This window comes from Mirounga angustirostris, unplaced genomic scaffold (assembly GCF_029215605.1).
Source record: "Mirounga angustirostris isolate CCGP_5_RB_7025 unplaced genomic scaffold, mMirAng1.0.hap1 SCAF_10, whole genome shotgun sequence".
Lineage (NCBI taxonomy): Eukaryota > Metazoa > Chordata > Mammalia > Carnivora > Phocidae > Mirounga > Mirounga angustirostris.
In genome coordinates this window covers 132956297-132982841 of record NW_026991718.1, presented here as the reverse complement: position 1 = coordinate 132982841, position 26545 = coordinate 132956297, and the positions used below count along the sequence as shown (strand labels likewise).

Sequence of the window (26545 nt, the reverse complement as noted above, 5' to 3'; positions counted from 1 at the left end):
GAGAGACACAGCAAGAGAAGGAACCCAAGCAGGGGGAGTGGGAGAGGGAGAAGCAGGCTTCCTGCCGAGCAGGGAGCCCGATGTGGGGCTCGATCCCAGGACCCTGGGACCATGACCCGAGCCGAAGGCAGATGCCCAACGACTGAGCCACCCAGGCGCCCCTCCCAGACTCTCTTGAGGTTTGTTCATCTGTTCGCTCAGGGATTCTCAACTTGGCATGATTGACAGCTGGAGCTGGACCATTCCCTGGGGGAGGGGGGCTGTCCTGTGCTTTGCAGGATGTTTAGCAATGTCCCCGGCCTCCACCCACTAGACGCCGGTAGCTCACACCCCCTAAGTTGTGGCAAACAAAAATGAATCCAGGCATTGCCCAATATCCCTTGGTGGGGTTGTTGGGAAAGGACAAAATCACCCCTGGTTGAGAATTACTAGTTGAGCTGAAAATAGTAGCTAGTTTCCATTCTTTTCCCTCCTTTGCAGCTGGCTGGGGATGGCATCGGGACCCAGGGATCCCTGGGGGCTGGGTTCCTCCCTGCACGGAGATGGGGGCGCCCATGAATGAGGGATGGCTGCCCTCGGCTGATGGCAGAGAGATCGACATAGGCTTACAGCCCATGTTTCTTTCCAGCTCTACCAGCGTCTGGGTCTCTTTAGGCAAACAACTGGCTTCAGCCCTAGAGATAATTAAACCCATCTTTTTTCCCTCTCTCCGCCCCATCCCCTAAACCCTTTGGTCCATTCAATTCACAATGATAACATTGTTCGAGCAATACCGCGCACATGTTGACACTGAAGTGTTTAATCTTGCGGTACAGTAATTCCCCTGCCCCACCCCCACCCCACATCTGTGCCGCGGCACCGATGACAAATGCCTGGCCTGCCCAGCGGCCTGGCCTCCGCGCCTGCGTCTCTGGGCATCTAACAAGGAGGCAGTGTCTCCGAAGACCCTCTCGGAGCGCCCGGCGCTGGGACTCCAGGTGGTCTTGTTGGCAGCCCAAGTATTTGGTGGAAAGTTCGAGAGTTGACACAGCAGTCCAGGGGCAGGGAGACAATGCTGCTCATGTGCCCTCCGCCAGACGGGGCCCTGCCCCCCACCCCGATGTTGGGGGCTAGGGAGGGAGGATGGGGAGACAGATTAATGCTCTGCCGTCTTCAAGCTGTCACCCTCTTTCCAGGGCGACTCTGGCCTTGGGCAGGAGCAAAACTCGCAAAGCAAAGGGGGACCTGAATCGAATACAGTCTTTGCTCTCTGAGTGCAGCTTTTAAGGAGATTACTGGTGCGTTCACATGTGTGCTAAGAGCTTGCGATACTCTGGGGTTGTCCTTATTTGATTATCTCCATGGCTGTGAAGTCGGCGGTGGTGTCCAGTGTCAGGGAGAGAGTCGGCATGGCCGAGTGGTGAAGATGGTGTGGGTATTCAGGCCAGCCGTGTGGCCATGGGGAAGTGACTTTGCGTCTCCGAGCCTCAGTGTCTCCATCTGTAAAATGGACACGATTCACGTGCCTACCTGTGAGTAGGATTTTTATAAGGATTCGGTGAGATGTTGTGTGGGACACGTGATGAGACGTCCAGGACAGTGGGAGGGCCTTTATAATCGTGACTGTCCCCCTCACCCCCATTCGGGTGGCTACTCTCAAAACAAAACCAAACATCAGAAAATAACAAGTCAACTCTTGCTGGTGAGGATGTGGAGAAATCGGAGCCCTTGTGTACTGTTGGGAGGGCTGTAAAATGGTGCAGCCTCTGTGGAAAACAGAATGACATTTCCTCAACAAATTAAAAATAGAATTGCCATATGGTTCAGCAATTCCACCTCTAGATACAGACCCAGAAAAGTTGAAAGCAGGGCTTGAAGGAGATCTTGGCCTCCCCACGTTCATAGGAGCATTATTTATAGTAACCAAAAGGTAGAAGCAACCTGAGTGTCCATCGACAGATTAACAGATAAACAAAACATGGTCTGTGCACACAATGGAATACCATTCAGCCTTGAAAAGGAAGGGAATCCTGACACAAACTCCCGTGTGGATGAACCTGGAGGACACGATGCTCAGTGAAATAAGCCAGACACAAAAAGACCAGTACTGTAAGATTCCTCTGGCAGGAGGTCCCTAGAGGAGTTGAATTCACAGAGACAGAAAATAGAATTGGGGGTGCCAGGGGCTGGGGGTGGAGAATGGGGGGCTTGCTTAATGCGTCTTTCAGTCTTGCAAGATTAAAAAGAGTTCTGGATATTGGTTGCACCACACTGTGAATGTATTTAACATGACTGAACTACAAAAATGGTTAAGACGGTAAATCTTATGTATATTGTACTACAATTAAGAATCAAATTGAAAAAACAGTAGCCATTAGTCAGCTCAGGGGTCAGGCAGGTGACAGAGCTGCAATCTTTTTTTTTTTAAAGATTTTATTTATTTATTTGCCAGAGAGAGAGAGCGTGCACAAGCAGGGGGAACGGCAGGCAGAGGGAGAAGCAGGCCCCCTACTGAGCAGGGAGCCCGACGGAGGGCTCGATCCCAGGACTCTGGGATCTCATGACCTGAGCCGAAGGCAGATGCTTAGCCGATTGAGCCACCCAGGCGCCCCCAGAGCTGCAATCTGACTGGGCTTTTATCTGTCTTTGTCCCACCGCATGTTGACGGAGGGCTCTCGCTCCTTGCTGGGGTGGTCAAGAAGCGCTTGCTAAATGAGCACACTGGGGTGTGAGGACACGCAGAGATATTTTCTTGGGAGCATGTATCATTTTAGACTTTTAGGTGATATTCCTTTCCTATGGGTTTAGGACAGGGTCCTCTCTTCTGTGATAGCTGTGCTGCAGGGTATGTCAACGCTCATGTTCCCAAGAGAACATTTTCCTGTTAGAGTAGTTGGGTATGTCTGGTCCATTTTCCAGAGCTCCCAATTTATGGCGTGCCTCTGGTGGCTTTTTCAAGCTCCTTCATCTCGCCATGTAAATCTTTGAACGAATGAAGAGCCATCATCAAGGTTCACATCCCCAAAGCTGCGGGGCCACCATAAATTGCCTTCCGACAGCTGCCTTGGTCCCAGTCAGCTCCGGTCAATTCTGGCATGTGCCAGAACCTTCTGGATGAATCGCATCCCCGTAGGAAAGAAAGGAAGGCTGCGTTGGAAGTTTTGGAGTTAAATCCGGATGGGGGTAGGTTCTGGGACACGGGATCTTAAGCAGTCAAGGGTCCTTGAAAGCTCAGTTCTAGCTTCTGGTTATATTGTGGACTTTGGCTGGTTCTCTTGGTTCCCAGAGCCTCATCCTCATGAAAGAGGTTCATAACTGGAGGTCTTTGGAACCAGTCTGTTTCCTCTCCCTCTTCTCTGGGGCTGGTGGACCTCCATCCTTCCTCAAGACTGCATTCAACATCTTTCCCGTGAAGAACTTCCTCATACCTAAACAAATGCATTGGGGTCTACTGAAATAAATTAAAATGAACTGTTCCTTTAGGGACTGTGTCTCCTTTGGCTCCATTCCCTGTTACCCCCAAATTCTTGATGTGGAAACAGTCAGATGCATATGCTAAAGATGAGCACGCTCCTGCCCTCTGACCAGCAGTCCTGCTTCAAAGTGTTTACCCAATAGAAATGTGTTCACCAAAAGGCATGTACAAGGATGTTCCTCATAGCACAGTTTGTAACTATCTGGAACTGGTAACCATCCAAAGGCCCATCAAATAATAGACTGTGGCCAATTCCTGCAACAGGGTTCCATACAGTAGTGGAAATGAATGATCCACCACCACACGCAACCACAGGGATGCAGACACAGAAGGGTAAGCATCCAGCAGGCGGACTGAGTCTGTGGTGCCAGGTGTTGGGATGGTGGTCACCTTTGGGGAGGAGGGGCTGGTGTTCAGGAGGGGCCCTGTGGAGACATCTTCGGTCGGAGGAATGAATGTACTATTTCCCGCTCTGGGTGTATTTGTGTTGAGAAAGTTAATCGAGCTTTGTCAACACTTAGCATCTGTATGCTTTACTGTATGCATGTTATTTAAAGACCAGAAGGAAATTACACGAGGCGTAATATATTCAATCCGATAGACTTATGGAGCCCTACTATGTGTCAGGCTGTGCTGGGCACTGGGGATTCATGATGGGGTCAGTCAGGGCCCCTGCTCCTACAGAGCTAGATCAAGGGGTCATCTTGTATTTGGAAATTATCCAAGTCTAAAGAATGAGGCTTTCATGGCAAGTGGTCACTTGGAGATAACCATGATTATCTGGGCGTGTTTCCCCGCCCATCCATTCCCAGACGTGGAGTATTACTGGGCTCATGATTATTTTGTTCAGAACTGCTTTGGTTGCAAATAGTAGGTTGCAAACTATCAAGTTGCAAAAGCTGACTCCATTTAGTTTAAGGGGGACTTGTTTGGGGATTCTCCACATAACTCACGGTTGGAAGAATTGAAACCCCAGACTTCACGAAGGATGGGGATCACCAGACCAAAGGATCAAACCTGAAAGGCTTCCCTCCTCAAGGCTGATGTCTGCGCCCCCTGCCTGGCATCTACCTTATCACAGACCAGCTTCCTCTGCACAGCAGTGGCTCATGGCTGCCCACAGTGCCGACTTACACCTGTAGAATTCAAGGCAGAGAAGACAAACAGGGGCTCTTTCCCTCCAGGTTCCAGGGGAAAAAAAGACATCCCTGTTTGGCCCAGCTTGGGGCTTGTTCCCGCCCATCCCTCAACTCTGCCAAAAGGGGTCATGGGACAAGATGGCAGCTCCCCGGGGCTCACATGGCTTGACGGAGAGAGCCCCAATGAGGCTTTCCAAGAGAAAGAGATGGTACAGTCACGGCACCTTTTTGTGACATCACTGTGAGTGGTCAGTCCTGCAGCCGCTTTGCCCACCCAGCGGGAGCAAAAGATATATGATACCTTCTCTGTTTTCTCGCATTTGTAAGAATTTATTGTATTCTGGGGTGTATTATTATGTATGGATGTAAGTATAAATATATTGGGGGGTCCATACCCCTCATTTCACAGGGTTAAATACAGTTCTACAAAGCATGGTTCTCAATACCTACGCTTAGGTACTGTTTAAATATGTGCTGCCCTTGGCAAGTCTATACGGCGAGTTCCATTCGGTTATCATAACCCCTTTGTTCAGAGGACACTAACTTAGTGAGAGGTATGTCTGTACTTTTTGTGTAATGTCAGTGGGAGGAGGAGCCCAGATGCTGAGAGGAGGCAGAAACCCTCTGGGGGATGCAGGGGAGCAGGCTTGTACGTGGGGCAGAGGTCACCCCTGGCGTGTCCGAGGGCCATGAGCGGGGACGCCCAGGTGGGTGGCTTCCGATTCCCACCTGCCTCTACCCTTTATGGACACCCTCGAACCCAGAATGACCCCTCCCGGGACCAGCTTTGGGGTCATTATTCCAGGCTTTTGTAAAAGGACACTAGAGTCGGCTTTGGGGACAGTCACGGGGCTGGTTGCTGTCAGGATGGTGTTTTCCGGAATCCATTTTCTTTGGACTTATCTTTTGGTCTCAGGGATTTGGGCCCTTTTAATCTTTTGAAGATGAAAGTCTTCGTTAATGCCTATGAGCTCTCTTAGCCGGTGGGGTGCTGGAATGTTAAGGGCGGTGCAGAAAAAGCTGGATTCCTAGGGTCTGGGTTGCCTTTAGAAAGCTTCTCTTTATGGACAAAGGGAGATACCAACTCTAGACAGTTATTTAAAAACCCAAGTCTTGGGTAATCAGATATGGTAATATAGGAAAGAAGTATAAAGCTGTATTTTCTCCCTAAAAGTTCATGCTTCTATCTACTTTAGTGGTGACAGTTGAACCGCCTGGACCCCTGAGGTTGAAACGGTGTGGATTCCATGCCGTGGGGTGGCTTCTGTATAAAATGGACGCCTCGGAGAGATGAGATTTGGAATTTGGTTTGGACTTTGAATTATGAACTGCTTTTTTTAAGAAATATGATTATCTGACTTTGATAAATTACAGAAGTATTTTTAGAACCCACGGTGATGCGGTTTCAGGACGAGAAGAAGGCTGACGTGGTTCATACTGCTCATTGTCTTAAAATAATGAATGAAGGCGATGCACACAGAAAGCTGTCCCAGAGAGCCTGCAGATGTTTGCTAGAAATTTAGCTGGACACTCTGCCTATATCTTTTTAACAAAAGAAACCTTATAACCCTGGTATCTTAACTAACAGTTAAGATACATTTTATCTTATTCATTTAAGACGTTGTATATACACCTGCTGCAACAGATTTATTTTTGTGATTATGTATCAGGGTTTTCTTTCTTCACTGGGTGTGACTTCAGTGGTTACACCTGTGTTAATGTCTTGCTCCTTCAAACATTTCTCTAGTGTTTGGTCTGACTATGATATTTTTCAAATACAGTTGTCATAGCCAAACTATGCAAATACCTACCCGCGCATAAGGCTTCTGTGCTGATTGGAATTCTCCCGCCTCATTGTTTGAGAGGCCCCGTGACCATGGCAGACGTGAACTTACATTGCTGTAAGTGCCGACTCTGTACACAGAAAGGGCCATTATTATGATCCTGGGACGAGGGGAGGCACGCAGAGGTTAAGTAACTCGGTCAAGACCGCACAGCTGATAGGGACACAGATTCAGACTGAGCGCGCCTGGCTCCAGAAAGGGTAAAGGTCAAGGAGTGTGAGCTTTGGAGCCCAGCCACTCACTAAACTTGTGACCTTGGGCAAGTCACCTGCCTCCCTGAGCCTCAGGTTCCTCATCTGTGAAATGGGGATCAATCTCGCCTCACGGGTTCCATCAGATGATGACTGAGAGTGCTCAGAGCAGGACGCAACCCAGAGCAAGTGCTCCATGAACATGCCTTTTTGTACTTCTGGGTTCTTTAGCCCTCTTTGTTGTAAGCAGGGGGTTCTGCACCCCCATTCTCTGGGAGAGGACAGAGTCAGATGGTTGGAAACGGAGACTTTATTTGTGCAGTCTATCAGCATGCGGGGAAGGGGGGTGGCCTGTGGAATGCTCCCCTGTTCTTCCACAGCTCCAGGGGACTTCAGTGGGACTGTCTAAGGGGATGTTTTAAGGAGTGGCCAGAGAGTTGGGGGGAAAGCTAGCAGGTCACGGTGAAAGGAGCCACAGGAAGGCGGGGTGTTTGAAGGCAGGAAGAACCAAGTGCTGCATGCTATTACCTGGAAGTCTGGCAAGATCATGGCCATTAACCAAACTTTCCATTTAGTTATGAGATGGTCTTCAGTGACCTCAGGTCGGGTGGGGTGGCGGGGCTGGAGGACAGCTCGGGTGTGTTCACTGGGAGCTCACTCAGCGAGGGGGCCCAGGTGGGGGCTGAATGGGTGCATGCCCGGACTGCTCGCTGGGGTGGGAGGCCGCTCTCCAGGGGTGGCTGCCTTACCACTCTCAGCCAGTCCCAAGCAAAAAAGCCCTTGAGGGGCCCCGGACTGTGCCCATCTCCTTAATAGGACAGACTTGTGTTTCTCCGCTGTCCCTCCTGGCACACTCTGAAAAAGCTCCCAGGGCAATACTTGGGGAGAACAGCTCGGCAATAGGACTAAAGGTGAACACACACAATTCTACTTCTGTGCATGCCTCCCCACATTCACAAAGATACGGGGAACATGGGTACCAGAATGCACTGCTCTGAGAGCCCCAAACTGGAAATGACCCGCATGCCCATGAACTGCAGAATGGATATGTGAATCATGGTGAAATCCAAGCATGGAATACTATACAGCACCAAGGATGGATGAACATCCACAAGCACGTTGATGAACCACACAAACACTGTTGAATTAAAGAAGCCACATACAAAAGGACGTGTACCGTATTATTTCCTGTTTATGATATTCTGAAACGAGCTAAAGCAACCTGAGGCTTGAGAAGTTGGGGGAGAGGAAAGGGTTGCTGGCGACATTCTGTTTCTTGATCTGGGAGGAGGCCCCACGGGGAGGTTCACTGTGACGAGGCGCAGAACCTCACACAAGCAGTTTGTGTGAACACCATATGCATGCTGTCGCACAACGAGAAAGTTCTGATGACAAGCATAAGAACTGCCCTTGCAGAGCTGTTGGCTCAGGCACTGAGAGGCGTGGCTAAGATTTGGTGGGGCCTGGGTCTGAGGCCCAGCTCTTTGGCCCTGGGCGGGGCACTCGGCACCTCTTGGGTCTTAGGTGCGTCCCCTACCAACGTGGCATTGGGCTCACCTCCTAGGGTGACCTGAAGGTTGAGTGAGCTAGAAGGATGACAGAGGCCTGGCCCTGGTGTTTCCACAGTGACCGGGGCAAGGCGTTTTGCTCTGCTCCCTCACTCTGAGGTCCCCTCCTGAGGTTCACTTCTTAGAGGCTGCCACAAAGACCCCTCCCCTACCTGCCTTCTGCATAAATCAAAGTGGGGGCCTGGTGACGCCCCCATCAGCATTCTTTGTCCCCCAGCTCAGCCTTTCCCAGAGACTGGGTCAGAAGGCAAGTGCTCTGGGTGGGGGTCAAGGACAGAGCAAGTGAGGAGGACAGGTGCAGTCTACAGGGACCACGGGGCGGTTTCTGGAGAAGTCATTCCTGTGGCCAGCTCTCCACGTGTGGCCCAAGATTCCAGCAGCTAAAGTTCAGAGGACACCTTCCTGAGATCTCTCCAGAGGCAGGGTCACTCCTGTGCCCAGCCGGAGTCCCCTGGCCTTGAGGACTTTACCTGCCCCCTCTGCCCAACAGGGAATAGCCTGATGAGTGGATAATTCATCAACACCCCTGCCCTCATCTTAGTATCTTTTAGAAGTATTATTAAGGTTTAAAACAGTTTTGTTTTTGTTTCTGTTTTTTTTTTTTTTTTTTTTAAGTGAAGGCCTGTAGGAAGGGCCTTTGGGCTGCCAGTGTTGGGAACCTTTTTCCTCAAAGGCGTTCATGCCCTGCCTGCAGCTGGGCAGCCCTGATCCAGCCTGAGAGCTTCTAGAGCTTAGGAAGATGAAGCTGGAGGTGAAGCTGGGCATGTTTCTCCTCTATTTTCCCTGTGTCTCTGGTCACCCCCCTCCCCCAGACAGGAAGTGGAGATGGGGCTGTTTCTCCCAGGAGAGGAAAGGTATCTGCAGATGCCTCACACTTGCCTGAACTTAGCCATTCTGCATCTTTCCAGCACTTGATGACTCCCAGCTTCATCCCCGTTCCACTTTGGATCAGAGGATGATCCTTGGGAATCACAGGCCCACGCCCAGAAACACTCTTTTTGGGCTTACGTCCATTTCAACATTTATTTTCAATGAAATGGGCATAATCTCTTCGTCTAGTCTCACTGCCAGTATAAAGGAGAAGACTTGAGGCCTTTGCCTTATTTTATCCAGAAGTCATTTTAAAAATCCTCATCCCCCAACCTTGCCATTCACCACTTTTTCTGCTTTTAGTCTAAGGCTGTGTTTGGAAACCCTGATGGCTGTTAGAAACATCTGGGGTGCTTTAAGAAGTATGGGTTTCTGGACCCCCTCTCCAAAGATACTGAGTTGGCTCAGGGAGGGGCGAGCACAGTGGGCACAGTGCCAGAGCCCCCCCCCCATGTGCCAGTCTCCCACCTCCATCTTCAGTGATTTCACGTCGGTAGCTCGAAATCTGCCAAAATGGAAGTTGGTAAACACAACAGATAAGGTCCCAGAGAGCCAGTTCCTAGGTATTTACCAGCTCACCGCTGGGACAGGGCGTCAGTGTTTTTTCAAAGCCCCCATAATGATTCCCACCTACAGCCAGGGCTGAGCACCGCTGGGCCTCAGGGGCCCCATGACAGGCAGAGTGCGGTCTGTCTGCATTCGTAATAGCTCACCGTTGTCGAGCCCTCCCAGCAGCCAAGCTGTTGATGTTCAGTTACTTAGCTCTCCCAACAGCCCGTGCAGGATTATTATCCTCATTTTTAGATGAGGAAATGGGGGTCCAGATAGATTACATGGTACCTTGTGCAGGCCCGCTAGTTGGTGGCTGACCCTGGATTTGAACCCAGGCCTGAGCGTCCATGACCCGGCGTCTGTCCAGGGCCTCTGGGATGGCTCGGTCAGTGCCCCACTCTTCCCAGTGGGTTGATGCAGAGTCACTGCTCTCGTTCAAGGTGACCCCAGGGTCCGAGGCTGTGCGTCTGCAGGCTGCCGTGGGCCAGCGAGGAAGGGGCAGTCGGGCCCAGGGGTCTCTGGCCGTGGGCATGCTTGGGCTCTGCGCCAGGAGAGCGAAAGCCAGTAACTAATGAGCGGCTGGTGCGGGTGTGTGCTTTCTTCCCTCTCCAGTGGAGCACGACAAAGAGTTCTTCTACCCGCGCTACCACCATCGCGAGTTCCGGTTTGATCTTTCCAAGATCCCAGAAGGAGAAGCTGTGACCGCAGCTGAATTCCGGATCTACAAGGACTACATTCGGGAGCGCTTCGACAACGAGACGTTCCGGATCAGCGTTTACCAGGTGCTGCAGGAGCACTTGGGCAGGTGGGTGCTGGGGCCGGCGCCGGGCCAGGGGCTGAGCTGCCTTAGGCTGCAGAGGAGGAAGGGGGCGGTGGCTCGGGCCGGGCCACTTCCATCTGGGGCCACCACCTGCCAGGCCCTACACTGCACCTCTTCTGTCAAGAAAGTCTGTGGTGTGGGTTGCTATTTCTTTAAACTCTCCCCGTCAGCAAATTGAGTTAGGAAGAGGGGACAGCCAGGTGAGCCCGTGTGGGTACTTATGGGTGGTCTGGGTCAGGGGCACAGAGGGGATGGGGATAGGGAAGAGGAAGGAGCATCTTTTGAGGGTCTACCTATCTCCCATTGCTCACCGTGAAACCCAGCACATGACATCAGGCAACCGGTGAAGGTGGCCATTTGTCATAAAACGGGATAAAAACCCCAACCCGGAAATAAACAGGCAGAGAGAGAACTCAGCCTTCTAAGGATCATGAGGTTGGGAACCCAGATCTTGTGTCGAAAGACTTGACTGTCTTGAGACCCTTCAGTTTCGAGGTCTCCTGAGAGGTCAGGAGACTCAGAGATGGGCCGGAGCTTCGAGCGAGCACGTGGTGCCTTCCAGAGGTGACTGTGACCAACCCCAGTGGTGCTGCCCAGGGGCTGACTCGAGGACTGGTTCAGGATGACTCTTGTCATGGCTGGATGCCATTCCTCAGTAATGAATGGTGGGAAGGTGCTCTGGGCACCTCCTGATGGACAGTCTCAGCATTTGCAGCGGGAATGGGGACCCATTACCACCCTGGGGACAGAGGAAACGTCACCACCTCCTTCGTGAGCACCACCATGTCAGGGGTCGTCTTCTTAAAGACTAAGAAAACCAAGCCTCTCTTTCTGAGGGTTTCCACTGTTTTGCACTTGTTACCTGGTTTCGTATTCACGGCAGCCCTGTGAGGCGGCCACTCCTCTGGGACATGGGGAGAGTCATGAGCTGAAAGCCAAAGGGTGTGTCATCTGCGTGCCACCACCCAGGGAGAAAGTGGCCAAATTGGGACTTGAGCCCGGGCGTCCAAAAAGTATTTCTTTTGAAAAGAGATTTTTGCGAAGGTAAGACGTGCTCACGTTGTCACATTCACAAGAGAAAAGCAGCTACAGTGAACAGGAAGGCTCCCTCCCGGCTCTGAGCCCCGGTGCCCGTCCCGCAGGCAGCTTCCGCTTCCCGCTTCTTGAGGTTCTCCACCCTGGTGGGTTCTCCACGTTTCTGGGTTACAGGCGGGAGGCACATTATTTTTGTCGACAGCATTATTTCACACCGGTGCGTGTCTATCAGGTACAGCCCCGGAAGTAGAGTCCTGGGGTCAGAGGGTGCACGCGTCAGTAACTGATCGACTTGGCTGGACAGCTGTCCCTGGAGGTTATGTCACTTGATACCAACAACCTAAGAGCAGGCCGGTTTCTCATGTGCTCACAACATCATCTCTGATCAGACGGTTTTGGTCTTTGTCGGTCTGATGGGCGACAAATGGTGTCTTAGTGCTGACTAAATTTGCATCTTAGAGCCCCCACTCGCATGCACAGCCCTACTCACCCTATACTACAGAGAGGCCCGCAGACCCTCCTGGAGGGGAGGGTACCGGGAAGGAGGGTGAGCCGTGGGGGAGGTGGCACGCGGTCTTGGCAATCACCTCCAAATCCTATGATGACCCGCTGAACCCCAGCATCTGTGCCCCATCCCCCAGACCCAATTATAGGAAGAAGCATCGAGTTCATTTTGGGGGTGTGACACACATTTGCTCTGGGTTTTGACAGATCCCCCAGGACTCCTGAACAAAAACATATGTTTGACTTTTCTCCTGAAGGCTGATTAGTAGGAGGCGAGGCAGGTACCCAGAGGCAGCTCGTCAATAGCACTCCATCGGCCAACTTGTGCAAACGCCGAGCCCGGCTCCCTCCCCACCCCTCCTGGCAGGCTCCCCACACCTGCCTCAGGAGTCTCTGGCAAGAGGCTTCACCTCAGGAATGTGGCCCCCGCAAGTGGGTTTGGCTGAAGAGAATGCAAGTGTTGGCTGGTGTCACCTGTTCGGTTCTTTCTCCGAGTTTCTGGAGTTCCCAGAATGCCTTTGCCCTCCCGGCCACTGCTGTGTCCCCGGGGTTTGGCTGGGATGCTGCCATTTCTCGCGAGGGGTGTCGCCACCCACCGGGCCCTGAGACAGACAAGCCTGGTGTGACAGGCACAGGACCTCTTTTGTGGGGGTCAGAGGCCACTGCACTTAGAGAGAGACTTGTGAGCCCAGCCATGTGTTCATCCCACCCCCCTGAGTACCCATAGGCCAGGTGCTGGCTTTGGGACTGGACTATGGGACCAGGGGCCTCATCTGAAACAGTGGCTGAGGAGAGGACTGGTTTTCTGGGCTGGACTAACAAAGTCCCACGAGGTGCGTGGCTTAAAACAATAGAAATGTGCTCTCGCATGGTTCTGGAGGCTGGAAGTCGGAAGTTAAGGTGTTGGCAGGGCAGTGCTGCCTCGGAAACCTTTGAAGGGTGTGGGTGGGGGTCCTTCCTGCCTCTTCCAGCTTCCGGGGGTGTCTGTCCACTGTTGGTGCTCTGGCTTCTAGCTACATCTGTCTGCCCACTCTCTGCTCTGTTGCCACGTGGCCCTGCATCTTCACGGGACCTTCTCCTGTGCACCTCTCTCCTCTTAGAAGGAAACCTAGGGGCCCTCCCTGACCTCATCTTACTTAACTAATGAAGTTAATCTGCAGAGACCCTCTTTCCAAATACGGTCACATTCACAGGTACCAGGGGTGGGACTCGAGCATATCTTTTCAGGGGATACACTCCAACCCATACCAGGGGCTGAAGAAGAAGGGCAGGAAACCAGGAAGCAAGGAAACAGACGAGCTGGCCTCATGAAGCGATCGAGTGGTCATGGATGGCCATGGCCTTGTTGAGCTGGGCGTGTTTGAATGACAAGAAGGCTCTGGCAATGGGGCGTGGGCTGGAACAGAGCAAGTTGCAGGGGAACGGCAAAGGCCATGGTCCTAAGGCGGGGACAAGCACGGGTCGTAGGGAGGACAGAGGGATGTGATGATACCCAGACGGGGCGAGCCACTTGGTCCTTGCTTAATGGAACACGAGCCTTGGCCTCCCCAGCAGGCAGCCAGCAGCTGCTTGTCTTTCTGCCTGTGTCAGCCTGCTGGCATCGCGGGCACGTGTCCCGTCACGGTTTGAGGCTGCTCCCTCCTCGACCCTGTCTCCGTTCCGTGGGGTGGATCCGGAGGCCCTCGGGGAGGGAAGAAGGCCTGAGTCACTGTGGTTGGAAGCGGGATGGGCGGGACGGCTGTCTGCGGCTCTCTGGCAGGTGGCGAGGGTGGGCATCATAGGTTGCCCCCGGTGAGCAGCTTGGCCACAGGCCATCTCTGGGCCCGCGAGCCTTGCTTTGGGTTCCTGACTCTGGGGGCGTTTGGCTTGCCGGGAGACCAGGTCCCTCATTAGCAATGTCTGGGTCCTGCTGTGTGCCAGGCACTGGCGGAAGTAGCCAGACCCCCGCCCCCGCCCTCCAGATGACATGGCAGGTGCAAAGTATGAAAGAGGCAGGGAATGGAGGGAGAGCAAGGGGCTGCTGTCTGTAGATGTCTAAATTTCCTTTCTGGCCCTGAAAGAAGGAGGTGAGACCTTCATTCTCCAGAACTTAAAAGGTTAAAAAATTTTTTAAATTATTTACATATTTTTTCTGGGTGGGTTGTTCTGTTTTTTAATCCAGAAGCAAAATGATTCTATTGTGCGATTCCTCAGGTGGGATAATCTGGCTAATTAGAGTGTGGATTCAAATCCCGACACTAATACCAGTGTGGCCTTGGGAAGCAGTGACCTTTGGAGCCTCAGTTTCCTCCTCTGTACAATGGGGATAATAATTGCATCTACCTCCCAGAGCTGTGCTGAGGATAAAGTGGGTTAACAGACTTCCTTAGAACATAGTCAGTGCTCAACCACCACCACCATGACCACCATCAACACCATCAACACCATCAATACCATCACCTACCTCATCACCATCACCATCACCACCACTGTCCCGTCATCCGCACCACCATCTTCTTCACCAAGATCGCCATCATCACAGGGAATGCAAAGACCTTCAAAGGAAAATGGGGGTGGGGGGGCGCCAAGTTTTGTCTGCAATAGTGCTTTCCCCCCATCTCTGCTGAATGTCTCATTTTGCAGTCTCCAGTGGGATGAAGGCCTAAGCTTGTGTGGAGGTGGGGCCCTTGTTCGCATTTCCCCAACTTGGGGGAAGGGGGAGGGGACATGCATCTTCTTCAAGCTGAAGGCCTGCGGCTGATCTGATCCCCAGAGGAGCCCAGATCCTGTCCCTGCTGTGTGGCCAGCCTGCTCCCTCTGCCGAGGGGTCTGGGGTCTTGCTGCTGCCTGCTGCCCAGCTGTGTGGAGCTGGGACATCTGGCTCTCTGGCGAGCCTCTGCCTGAGCTTTATTGGAAAGCTCTGGGGTGCCAGGGATTAGCTGCCTTTGGGTTAGCCTCAGCATCTCTCCCCCTATGGCAGCCACTTTCCACCAAGTCCTCTTGATCTCTTGGAATCCAGATTAAATTCCAATAATGCGCCGAGCTGGAGGCCTTCCACGGCCCTCGGGCCCTGCTCGCAACGTGGCCCCAGACAGCTGGAGAGGCCGCCAGAGCCGCCCTTGGGGAGCTGTGGGACAAGTAGGGCTGCGAGGCAGGTCGAGGGATGGGGACTTTGGCTTCAGTGGCCATGCTGGGGGGGCAAGGGATCAGAGCCTTCCCTCCTCTTCTGAACCCCAGGCCTCAGGCCGGACCGGCTCGGGCCTGGCTTTACAGGGGGTCGCATTAGTTAACCAGTTTCATTCATGGAAACTGGACTGGGCATTTTCCATTCTCACCAACCCCCCTCCCCGCTGCAGGTTCCAAGCTTGCTCCCCCAGTGCTGCCCCATCTGTGGGGGATGTAGGTGCTCTGTGAGATACCCCTGGGGAGGGGGGGCGCGCAGGCCTGTCAGGGCAGCAGAACCTGTTCAAAGGATGTCAGTCACTGCCAAGGTCGATATGATGTTGGCAGCTGGATGAAAAATGTCCCTCGGTCTGTCTCAGGGACTTTGGTTGCCAGGAGGGTGACCTCAGAGTGGTCTCCGGGGCCAAGGTTGGATCAGCTGCAGCCTGAGTCACTGAGGAAGAAGGAGCTATCCCCGTGACGGGCTGGAGTGGGGGCCGAGGGCTTGTTTGCCAAGGCAGCTGACAGACGAGGAGAGGGAGGAGGCAAGCATGTACCCCTTTGTTGCCAGGGGGGCTCTGTCACCCCCAGTGGCCCTCCCTGGGAGCCCCCAGCGCTCCCGGCTCCTCTCGTAGAGGGGGCGTCCTGGGGCTCCTTGGCAGTGTCCACAACCCTCCCGGAACACTCACACCTGCCACAGCTCTGACCTCTCCCTCTCGAGAAGGAAGCCCAGCAGCTTCCTTGTCCTTAAACAGTTTGGTGACAAGGCTCCTGGGGATCTGGTGAAAATGCAGTCGAGTCTGCCTTCTGCAGGGCCGGGGTATGGGGCACTGAGCTTCTGCATTTCTGACAAGCTCCCCGGGGATGCCCTCATGATTTTCATCCAGGGAAACAGACAAGAAGGTGCGTGGGTGCTGGGTGCAGGGACGGTCTTTGTGGGAGAGCATTGACGGCTCTGGGGTGCAGCTCATGGTCCCTTCCCCAGTTTTCATCATGCTAAGTAAAGGTTAAGGACTTGGTAGCAAGACTTTGACTTTTTTCTGACTGTAATCACCGTGAGCATGTCTGGGCAGAGGGACGCGGTCACACACCAGAGCACATCCCCACCCTCTGCTCTAGGCTTGCCATCATTTGGTGCTTTCTGGATGTGACTATGTGCCGGGCACTTCTGCTTCCTATGTACCTTGAAAATGATCCTTGGAAAACTTGGTATCCCCATTTTCCAGGTGCAGAGACTGGCTCAGGGAGAGGAAGTAACTTACCCAAGGTCATGTAGCCAGAAAATGGCAGAGCTGGGCCTTGAACTCGGGTCTCTGGGATTCTAGGGCTCACGTCCTTGGCCATGGCGGCACCATGGTGCTTCTCACTTGGGGCTCGAACGGTGATTGTGATTCCCAAGCTCTGGTTCTCACCCTTGGCTGTGGGTTAGAATCACCCCGGGGTGGGGTGGGGGGCGGATTTTTAACTCCTGATACGTCAGAGTCTTGGGGTGGGGGACGGGGCCTTTTTGTATAGCTTGCAGGCTGTGGACTGGTGACCAAGAGCTCTCTTCTCTCTCATCTGTGAGCCATCTTATATGCCTGAGAGACGGAAGGGACAGACTCCCTCTAGCACAGGTCCCCATGTTCCCTTTAGCCTGGTTTCTCAAAGATGGCTGTTTTTCTCCACAGGACCCCGCCCAAAGTGCAGTCCAGACCCTGACTGACAATCTCAGGGGCACGGGGAAGGGGCTGGCTGAGGGTGTGGATCGCTCGGGCTCTGGCTCCAGAGGCCTCCGGAAGCTTCCGGGAGCCTTTCTGCGGCTCCTGAGGGCCTACGTGCCTGGTTCCCCGTCTCCTGGCTTGCACATCTTGCCACTACACCTCAGCCCCAGGGCGGGAGCTCTGGTTTTGAGCTGCTTTCTCAGGAGTGGCCGATTCAGCTCCCTGGTAGCCTTTTCAAAGGGCAGGGAAAGAGCAGCTGGCTGCCTGGGCACCACCGGAGTTCTGGAAGGTGAGCGGAGAGCAGGCCCGGGGCAGCCTGGTCAAGGACACGTTGGCAGGTTTCCTTAGCACCTTTGTCAAATCCCAGCTCGGAGCTGCTTGGGCAGGAACAGAGGCCCCCGATGCCCCCTTGGTTCCCCTTGGGGTCCTCTCCTGTGTCCAGAGGGATCACTCTGGAAGAAGCCTGCATGCAGGGACAGCCTGCTGGGCAGAGACTGTGTCGGTCCACTTAGTGCCATTGGCTTCCGGTCTTGCAGGCTGAGGCTGACTGGTGGGCCTTGGTGGTTTTTCTGATCTTTGTGCTTTTGTTTCCTTCTGTAATTCATCCCAAGCCTGGCTTTGTGGGGAGTAGGGTTGGTAGGGAATCAACGATCACGGGTTCCGTGCCTGCGACTGACCAGGTCAGTGCTTTGCAAGTGCCCGCATCCTCCCTTACTCCTCACGATGCCCTCGAGAAGTCCATATTCTCCCATTTTGCGGATGAGACCACTGGGGCAGAGTGGTCAGATGACCCTCCTGAGGTCACACGCTAGAGGCGGAACTCAAAACCAGGTAATAAGTAACAGTTGGGGTGCTGGGGTCCCGCCTGTAGAATTCTGATGTAATTGGTCCCAGTGTCACCTTGACACTGACATTTTTTGAAGTTGCCCAGAGTGGACTTGCCCTTCCTGTTCCTTTGAGGATCTGCGGGGCCTTGGATGAGTCGCTTCATCCATTCCGTGGGGGTGCAGACTTCCGTCCTGCTCCCCTCCCAGGGGCTCGAGGGCTGTGCACCGTGCAGCTGAGTGGCAAGTAGGGTTCCCGAGGTGAGTGGATGGGTCCGGCCGTCTTTCTGTGAGAAGACCCAAATGATTCCACCAAGGGGCACTCCTCCACCCCTGCCCCGTTCTGATCCCTCCAGGTGGGTTTCATGCCTGATTGCTAAGGTCAAGGTGAGCAAATGTCCCCATGAAGTGGTCTTCTTGCAGATCTGCCTGTGGGTAAGGGCTGCTGCCTGTCCATCTGCATCCATTTGGCTGATGCCTTCCATTTCCCAGTGCGTGACCTTTGCCCTCCCCTTCTTGAGGACACCTGTCTGAACAGAGAGAAGAGACAGGCCTTCTGGAACGGTGATGATGACAGAGCTAATTGCCTTGAGTACTTGCCATGCAGCACTCTGTAGTCCTTCCCATCACAACCTCCCCCCCCTCCAGGGAGGTACCATCACCCACCTCATTTCATAAACAGGGAAACTTAGGCACGGTGCCAGGTTAGGGATTAAGGAAAGGAAGCTTGCCTCTCCAGTCTCATCTGTTTTTCTTCCTTGGCTGACAGATACGCCTCTTCCTTTCCCTTCACGGCAATCCTAGGAATCAGGTAATAGTGGGGGAAAGGAAACTGAGGCAGAGAAGACAAAAGACCCGGCCAGCATATTCCACAATCCTGTGTAATGAAGAGGGAAAGGCCGGGGGCTTTGGAGACACCTGGATCCACCGCCATCCCACCACTTGGAAGCTGGGTGGGTCAGGGACCCTGGTGGAGCCTCCCCGATGATGTGACTGGGAGCTGCGGAGACCCTGACGGTTGCCCAGCGGCTGAGCAGGGGCAGATGGGAGGGCGGGAGTTGGCTGTTTTTGCCCATTGTCCTATTCTTTGTACCTGGAGCCTGGCACACAGCAGGTGCTCTGGAAAACCTGTGTGTGTGCGGGGAGGAAAGCGTGTCCGACCTTCTCCTAGGGCGTGGGCTTCCTGAATCGTGGCACCATGGCTGCCTCTTGCCTGCAGGTATCCCCAGCTCCGAGGCAGGGCCTGGCACGAAGATGCAAGGGACAGCCCTGTTGTCTGAGTGAGTGGCCGCCAAGGAGGCCCGGTCCGGCCTTGCACTCTCCCAGCTCCTCCCAGCTCCTCCAGCCTTGGACTGGTCTGTCCCAGCAAACCTTCCAGTGTGTTCTCTCTTCGAGAACTGAAACTTGAGAAGGCCTTGTTTGCAATCTTTCTCTGGCATTTGAGCCCAATTTCCAAAAAAGTGAAAATTGCCTATAATTATAATACTTTTCAATCTTAGGGAAGTTTCCCTGTGATGATTATAATTATATTATTTGGAGCTGTGTGCCAGTGGGTACCCAAGGGTAGATGGGTTCTCGTCTGCAAATAGGGGAAATGTCAGCCTGTGTGCTGTGGCCCTGGGTTTCCTACATTGGAATGAATTTCGGGAGAATGGCTTTCACATTGGGGGCTGTCTGTATAACTTGATCTGGCGCTTTAATTCCAAAAGCACTTCATACTTGGACCTCTGCTCGCCTATAGGAGCCTGTTTTTCCAAATGTATTAACATCTGTGTTTCATATCAGGCCCTGTAATTGCTTTAGCCTTTTTGGCAGGAGACAAAGAGAATTAATATTTTTCAATTTGGTCATGAGCGGTCATCTGTAGCTGGGAAGAAAAGGGCCTGCTCAAATATGAACTCAATGAAGATGGGGAGGGCAGGCTTACCAGGAAGATGATGTTTTAAAGGAATCAACCATGCTCGTGGAAGTCCTTGGTTGTTTCAAGTTCGTGGCAGAAGTAGGCATCTGGGCAAATGCTCAAAGTTCTTGCAAACACTGGTTCTTCCTTCCTTCGTCTTCTTGCCAGCCTGTCAGCACCATTTTCTTCTCCCAACCCCCCAGCACTGCACAATGCCCATGGCCTTCCGTTTTGCCACTCCAGAAATGGAGGAAGGAAAGCTGACAGCCGGCCTGCACTCCCTCTGCGGGATCCGAGGCAGGCATTGCTAATGGATTGCGGCACTCCCTCCTGCCTGATCCCTGCCGGGCTCGAGGCCGTGAGGCAGCCCTTGCTGCTGAGTGAATTGCTGCAGAGTGAAGCCTGCTGGCCACTGGTCGCAGGTCAGGTTTCTTGGAAGCTCACCCCAAGACGAGGATTATGTGTGCAAGTGAGTAATTAGGAAATGTTTCCAGCAGAGGAAGGGGCACTGGGAAGTGGGTGGGCAAAGGCAGGCTGCCAGGCCACTGAGAGTCTCAGTAGGGTGACTTTGGCTCCCTCATCCTGCAGGGCTTTGGGAGACAGAGTCGCACCCCTGACCCCCAGTCAGGGCCCAAGGGGCTGATGTGTTTAGGCTGCCACCTCCATCAGCAGCCTCGAAGGCTGGGTCTCTCAGGCTTGGCCAGACTGACATGCCGCGGCATGACCACGGATCCCTGTGTGAGCTGGGCCATCCTGGGCAGCATCCCTGGCCTCTATCCGTGAGATGTCACCGCCACGCGTCAACAGCCCCAAATATCTCCAGATGTCGTCACATGCCCCCCGAGGGCAGAACGGCCCCTGGCTGAGAAGCCCTGGAGTGGAGGGAGGGATGGTAGCCCCCAGACACTCCCACTCTGGATGCTGACCGGTGAAGTGGGTGCTGGCATCTGGGAGGGAGGCTCCCTGGGGGCTGTGGAGCCACCTAGGAGGGTCTGAGAGGCTGGGGTTCTGGACAGGCCCCAGGGGGTGCTGCTGGCTCTGATGTGTACACTCAGAATAGGAAGGTCTTCACCATCCCTGTCTTCTTCCAACCTTCCTGTTCGCCTTGCTTACCTCTGGCCACCCCCGAAACACTGCTCAGTGCCTGCCACGCACCTGCTCACGGGTTCTCTCGGTCCCGTGGTCTGGGATGGTGAGGCCCAAACTGAGGTGTCCTCAGAACCACCTGGGAGTGGGTTTAAAGAGAAACACAGAGGGGTGCCTGTGGGGCTCAGTCGGTTAAGCGGCCGACTCCTGAGGGCGGCTCAGGTTATGATCTCAGGGTCCTGGGATCGAGCCCTGTGTTGGGCTCTGTGCTCAACAGGGTGTCTGCTTCAGCATTCTCTCTCCCTCTCCCTCTGCCCCTCCCCCTACTCACTCTCACGCTCTCTCTCTCTCTCTAAAATAAATAAATCTTTAAAAAAGAGAGAGAGAGAGAGAAACAAAACAGAAATTCTCATTTGTAACCCCAACAGGTCAGGTGTTGAAACTAGAAGTCTTCGTGTGTATTCTTTTTATTTTTTTTAAATCTTATTTTAGAGAAATTTTAGGTTCACTGCAACCTGAGGGGAAGGTACAGAGACTTCCTCTTACACCCCCTGGCCCCACACATGTACAACGTCTACCATTATCAACATCCCCAGCCAGGGTGGGACCACTGTTACCGTGGATGAACCCACATGGACATGGCATATCTCCCCAAGTCTGCAGTTGATACTAGGGTTCATTCTTGGTGGTGTCCATTCTATGGGCTTAGATAAATGTATAATGACGGGTCCACCATTATGATGTCATCCTGAACATTTTCACTGCCCTAACAATCCTCTGGGCTCTGCCTGTTCATCCCTCCCCTCTCTCAAACCCTGACGACTCCTGGTTTTTTTTTTATTGTCTTAATAATTTTGCCCTTTCCAGAGTGTCCTATAGTTGGAATCATACAGGATGTGGCTGTTATTATTAATTGTTAAAAACAAGCCCCTAAGACTGGCCACATCATTTGTGAGACCCGGTGCAAAATGAAAATGTGGGTCTACTTGCTAAAAATGTACCATGGATTTCAAGACAGTGATGGCAGAGCATTAAACCATCTACAGAGTCCTTCTGTGTGTGGGACCCGGAGCGATGGCACAGGTCACATGCCCGTGGAGCTGGCCCTGCCAACTCTCTGGGTGTGCATATCTGTTGATATCTCTATTCAGATGGACACCTTGCGTCTATACCTTGAAATCCCAGGACTTTAATCCAGGGGCATGCCTTCCACAGTCCAGCTCCAGCCTCATTTCCAGCTGTCTCCTGTACACAGCTACATAGACACACCCCCCCCCCCACACAGACATGCACACACACAGGCACGCACACACACACAGGCACTCACACACACAGAGGCATGCACACACGGATGCACACACACAGGAATGCACACACATACACACAGGAATGCACACACACAGGCATGCACACACACAGGCACGCACACACACAGATTCACACACACAGGCACGCACACACAAGCATGCACACACACAGAGGCATGCACACACGGATGCACACACAGGAATGCACACACACAGGAATGCACACACACAGGCATGTACACACAGAGATGCACACACACAGGCATGCACACACACACAGGCACGCACACACACAGATGCACACACAGAGAGGCACGCACATACAGATGCACACACACACAGGCACACACAGGTGTGCACATACACATGCACACACACGCACACACAGGCATTCACACACACAGGCACACACAGATGCACATGCACACACAGGCACACACAGGCACGCACACACACAGGCATGTACACATACATGCACACACAGGCATGCATGCGCACACACATGCACGCACACGCACACAGGCATGCACATACGCACACAGGCATGCATGCGCACACACATGCACGCACACACACATGCAAACACACAGGCACGCACACACACATGCACGCACACGCACACAGGCGTGCGCACACACATGCACACACAGGTGTGCACATGCACACTCACACAGGCACGCACACACATGCACATAGGCATGCACGCACATGCACACACGCACACACAGGCACACACACAGATGCACACACGCACACCCATCCACAGATGCACACAGACGTGCACACAGACACACAAAACACAACATATACACACACATTGATGCATGCACACACATACACACATGCCCTCTGGTGTGGCCAGGTTGGCATTTGCATACCCCTTTGCTCTGGACACATCGTGTTTTCTAGCCCATCTCCCTGTTTGTCCAGTCTACTCCAGTTTGATTCTCACACTTATACCCCCAAACCAACTTTTTGAAAAAATATAACTTACTTTTTATTATGAGACTTTTTTTTAGAAGTTTTAGACATAGAGAAACTGAGAAGATAGTAGAGAATTCCCATACTCACTGTACCTGGCTTCCCCCATTAGCATCTGACATTAGTATGGTGCATTTGCTATAAAAAATGATCCCACGTTGACGCATTATTATCATTAGCTCAGGTCAGTAATCTATCCAGATTCCTTTTGTTTTTACCCTCATGTCTTTCTTCTGTTGGCAGGATCCCATCCGGGACGCCACATGACTTTTCCTTGTCGTGTCCCCTAAGGCACCTCTTCCTATGAGTTTCTTAGACTTCGCTTGTTTTTAATGACCTTGCCCTTCAATCAGCTTTTCACAGAGTGTTTGTACATAACCCTTTCCCTCTACTGCTAGTCTGTCTCAACCCTACCTACTTTATTAGTATGATTTTTTTAAATCTGACTCTTTTTGTAGTTTTATATTTTCTTTGTCGTTTATTTTTTAAGTTTATTTATTTCAGTCATGGCTACACCCGGTGTGGGGCTCAAACTCATAACCCCGAGATCGAGAGCCTTGTGCTCCCTCTGAATGGGCCAGCCAGGTGCCCCCACAACCTTGCCTACTTTAAAATCTAGCTCAGACCCCCATCATGGCACGGTCTCACTGTCTTTTGAACCTGGACAGCTGGGAGTCAAGATCACTAGATCCTCAGCCTGAAGCACCTTGTAACTTTTGGGGCTTTCAACGACCATCCTTCCAGTGCCTGGCACAGAGCAAACAGTTTTGCTTCTTGAGTGAAGACTAGATTATAAGAGCCTTTTAAGGAATAGGATTTCTTTTTCTGACTCTTCTTTAGGGCCTAATTAAGGACTCTTGAAAGATGATACCTAGGTCCAAAAGCAGACTTCTTTTTTCCCCTCAATGTCATGAGGTTGGGGATTTGCACTCAACCTTTGACTCAGGGATTGGGCCCATGGGTGGGGGGCGTGGAGTAGGGAGGGCAGGGTGGTTTGTGAGGCAGATAGGACTCAGAGTCAGAACCAGGAGCCTCCAGAGAAACCTATTGTCAAAGGAAAGGAAATGGGGATTCTCCTTGGAAAGCTTTTGCTAACAGAGTCCTGCTTCAGATCCCTTTCCCATCAGAGGGCCTGGGGTGCATCTCCAGACCCTGAATTCCCAGGAGAACCTGTGACCCCCACAGTCTTGCTTCCTGGGCAATAAAGGGAGCTGCTTCCTTCCTCTTCATCACTGTCTTCTTGCGCTGGCCCATGGCCATGGGTGTCTTGAGTGGTTGTCCCTGCCCTGAGTCTTTCTCCTCCAGCCCCTGTTGGCCACCTCGGAGGGGGATGACTCCTGCCGTGTTGGCCTCGCCAGCTGTGGCCTCAGACAGAGCCTCCGTCCCTCCTCAGTGAGGTGGCCGCAGACCCGGATGCTTCCGCCCGGCACTGACCTCTCCTGCCCGAGGGTCTTCTCTGACCCTGGGAATGTCTGCAGCCCATGGAGGAGCCAAGGCTCCCGGGAGCAGCCCTCCGCTGCTGGCAGTCAGGGACTGGTAGATAAATCCTGCAGCTTCCTGTCACCTTGGGAAGCACCGCGTGGAGTGGTGTTCATGCTGCGTCCTGGGGACCCAGAGGGTGTGAGCCCCAGATGCACAGTGTCCTGTTTGGGCTTTTTTCCATCCCTGCCTCGCATTCTCCCTCACGTAGGTGGTTCCCGGGGCGGGGTGGGGGGCACCTCTCAGGCTACTTGCATTTAAGTCCTTGACTCAGGATCTGCCTCTGGGGGGTCCCCAAAATACGACGGAAGATACGACGGGGTGCCCAGCTGGCAGCGCCATCAGGGGGCTCGGTGGCGTGAGGCCCAGCGAGCTGTCTCCTCAGCCTTCCCTCTGGCCACCGCTCTTCCGTTGAAGGACCCGCGGTCAGAGTGAAGTCCGAGACACCCCGCCCCACTCTGCATCGAGGCGCTCTGATCTGACCTTTGTTTCTGAAAACCTTGACCTTGGCGATCATGATCCTTGTTTCTTCCGCAAACCCAGCTGCAAGGCTCACCTCCCTTCTCCGTCCACTGCCTGCTTCACTTGACTTTTCCGCCTCTGGGTTTGGAATCTTAAAACAGCCTGTGGTTCTTTAAAAAAAAAAAAAAAAAGGAAGAAAGAAAGAAAGGTAGGGAAGATGACCCAGCATGAAAGCTGTGTTTGTGTTGGTTTGTTTATTCCTTGAGTGTGCGTGGAAGAGGCAGCATTGACCTCATTCTATTTTGGTCTGGCGCTGGAGGAAACGGGGCAACCAGGGAAAGGCTCAGAAGATGAGTCTGCTGTCCGTGGCGCCTCGCCCGCCCGCCTCCACGAAGCCAGATGCACGCAGCCACCCCCCATTGGGTTTCCAGAGCCACCTCCGAAGCCCCACGGCGCTCCCCAGCAGGCCCAGTTTCTCTGCCCGCCCCCCCCGAGGCCTTTCGGTGATTGATGTCACCAGCGCGGCTTACCTCTTGTCATTTGGTGTCGATGTGCTTTGTGCCTCGGTTGAACCGAGTGACAGGGCCTCCAGTTTCCGGAAACTCGGGAGCCCAAACCCTGGAAACTGGAAGCAAAGGGGAACAAGAGTCGGGTCCCAAAGTAAATCTGCCGTTGGCTTTCTTCCCAGCTGCGGCTTCCTGGCCGTCCGTGTCCTCCTGGTCCCCCCGGACACATACCGATAAAGGAGCTGGTGCTGCTGCTGAGGGTGCAGGCGTGGAGGAGGTGAAGCCCGCGTCCCCGGCAGCTTCCCGCGGGGGTCTGCTCGGGCCAGCCGGCAGCCCCCCGAGGACACAGGCAGCCCGGGAGAGTGGGCTGTGCGGGGCCTGGGACTGACCGGTGGTGGGGCCAGGCACCCCCAGGGGGCACTGGGGTAGGAGGGAGCAGTGGGCCGAGGCCCGGGAACTGGGGGTGAATCCACTGCTGGAAACACTAGAGTCATTTGAAAAACAAAAGCATTCGCTTTTGCCCTTTAACTAACACAGACGATAGAACGTGATCCGGAGCCCCCCCGGGCTGGTGGCAGTGGTCTGAAGGCGCCAGCACGTTCGCTCAGCAGGTATTGGAGACCTACTGTGTGCCATGCTGTGTGCTAGGGGCTGGGGCTACCCCAGCGGCCGGCAAAGCAGGCCTCGCTCTTGTGGCCCTAGGAGCTCAGAATCTGGTTGGGCAAGAGGAAAACCCAAAGAACTCTGCAAACAAATTTAAACACCAGCCTGAGCGCTGGAAAGGAGAGGCTCGGAGCGTGTCTAAGGACAACGTGCCCCTCAGGGTGTTGCTGGAAGCTTCCCTGGGGCGCTCAAGGAGGAACAGGTGTGATGGAGATGAAAAGACCGGGAACAATGTAGCAGGTGGCAACTCTGGTTGGCTGCGGCCCTGCACAGACGAGAGCCTGAAGGGGGGCCGGCAGGAGGAATGTGGGGTGACGGGGGGTGTCGGGGAGGCAGGGGGAACACGTTAGGGAGTTTGGGCTTTTTATTCTAAGAGCTAATAACGGCTTGAAGGCAGGGCAGTTATCTACTCAGATAGGAGGCTCTGAAAGGCCTCAAGGCCTCGCAGGTTCCTGGGGACAGGGGAGGGCGGGTCAGGGAGGGTGGGAGTGGGACCCCTTGGGGTCCTTCACCACC

The 26545-nt window shown here is 53.5% G+C and overlaps 1 protein-coding gene across 2 annotated transcripts in view; it reads left to right on the top strand.

The window, feature by feature from the left end:
- BMP7 (bone morphogenetic protein 7) overlaps positions 1–26545 on the top strand; it is a 90145-nt gene that overhangs the window by 22201 nt on the left and 41399 nt on the right. For both annotated transcript variants that reach the window (XM_045885987.3, XM_064573390.1), the window contains exon 2: positions 10231–10423. In XM_045885987.3, the coding sequence (XP_045741943.1) occupies positions 10231–10423 (193 nt within the window). The remainder of the gene's footprint in view (positions 1–10230; positions 10424–26545) is intronic.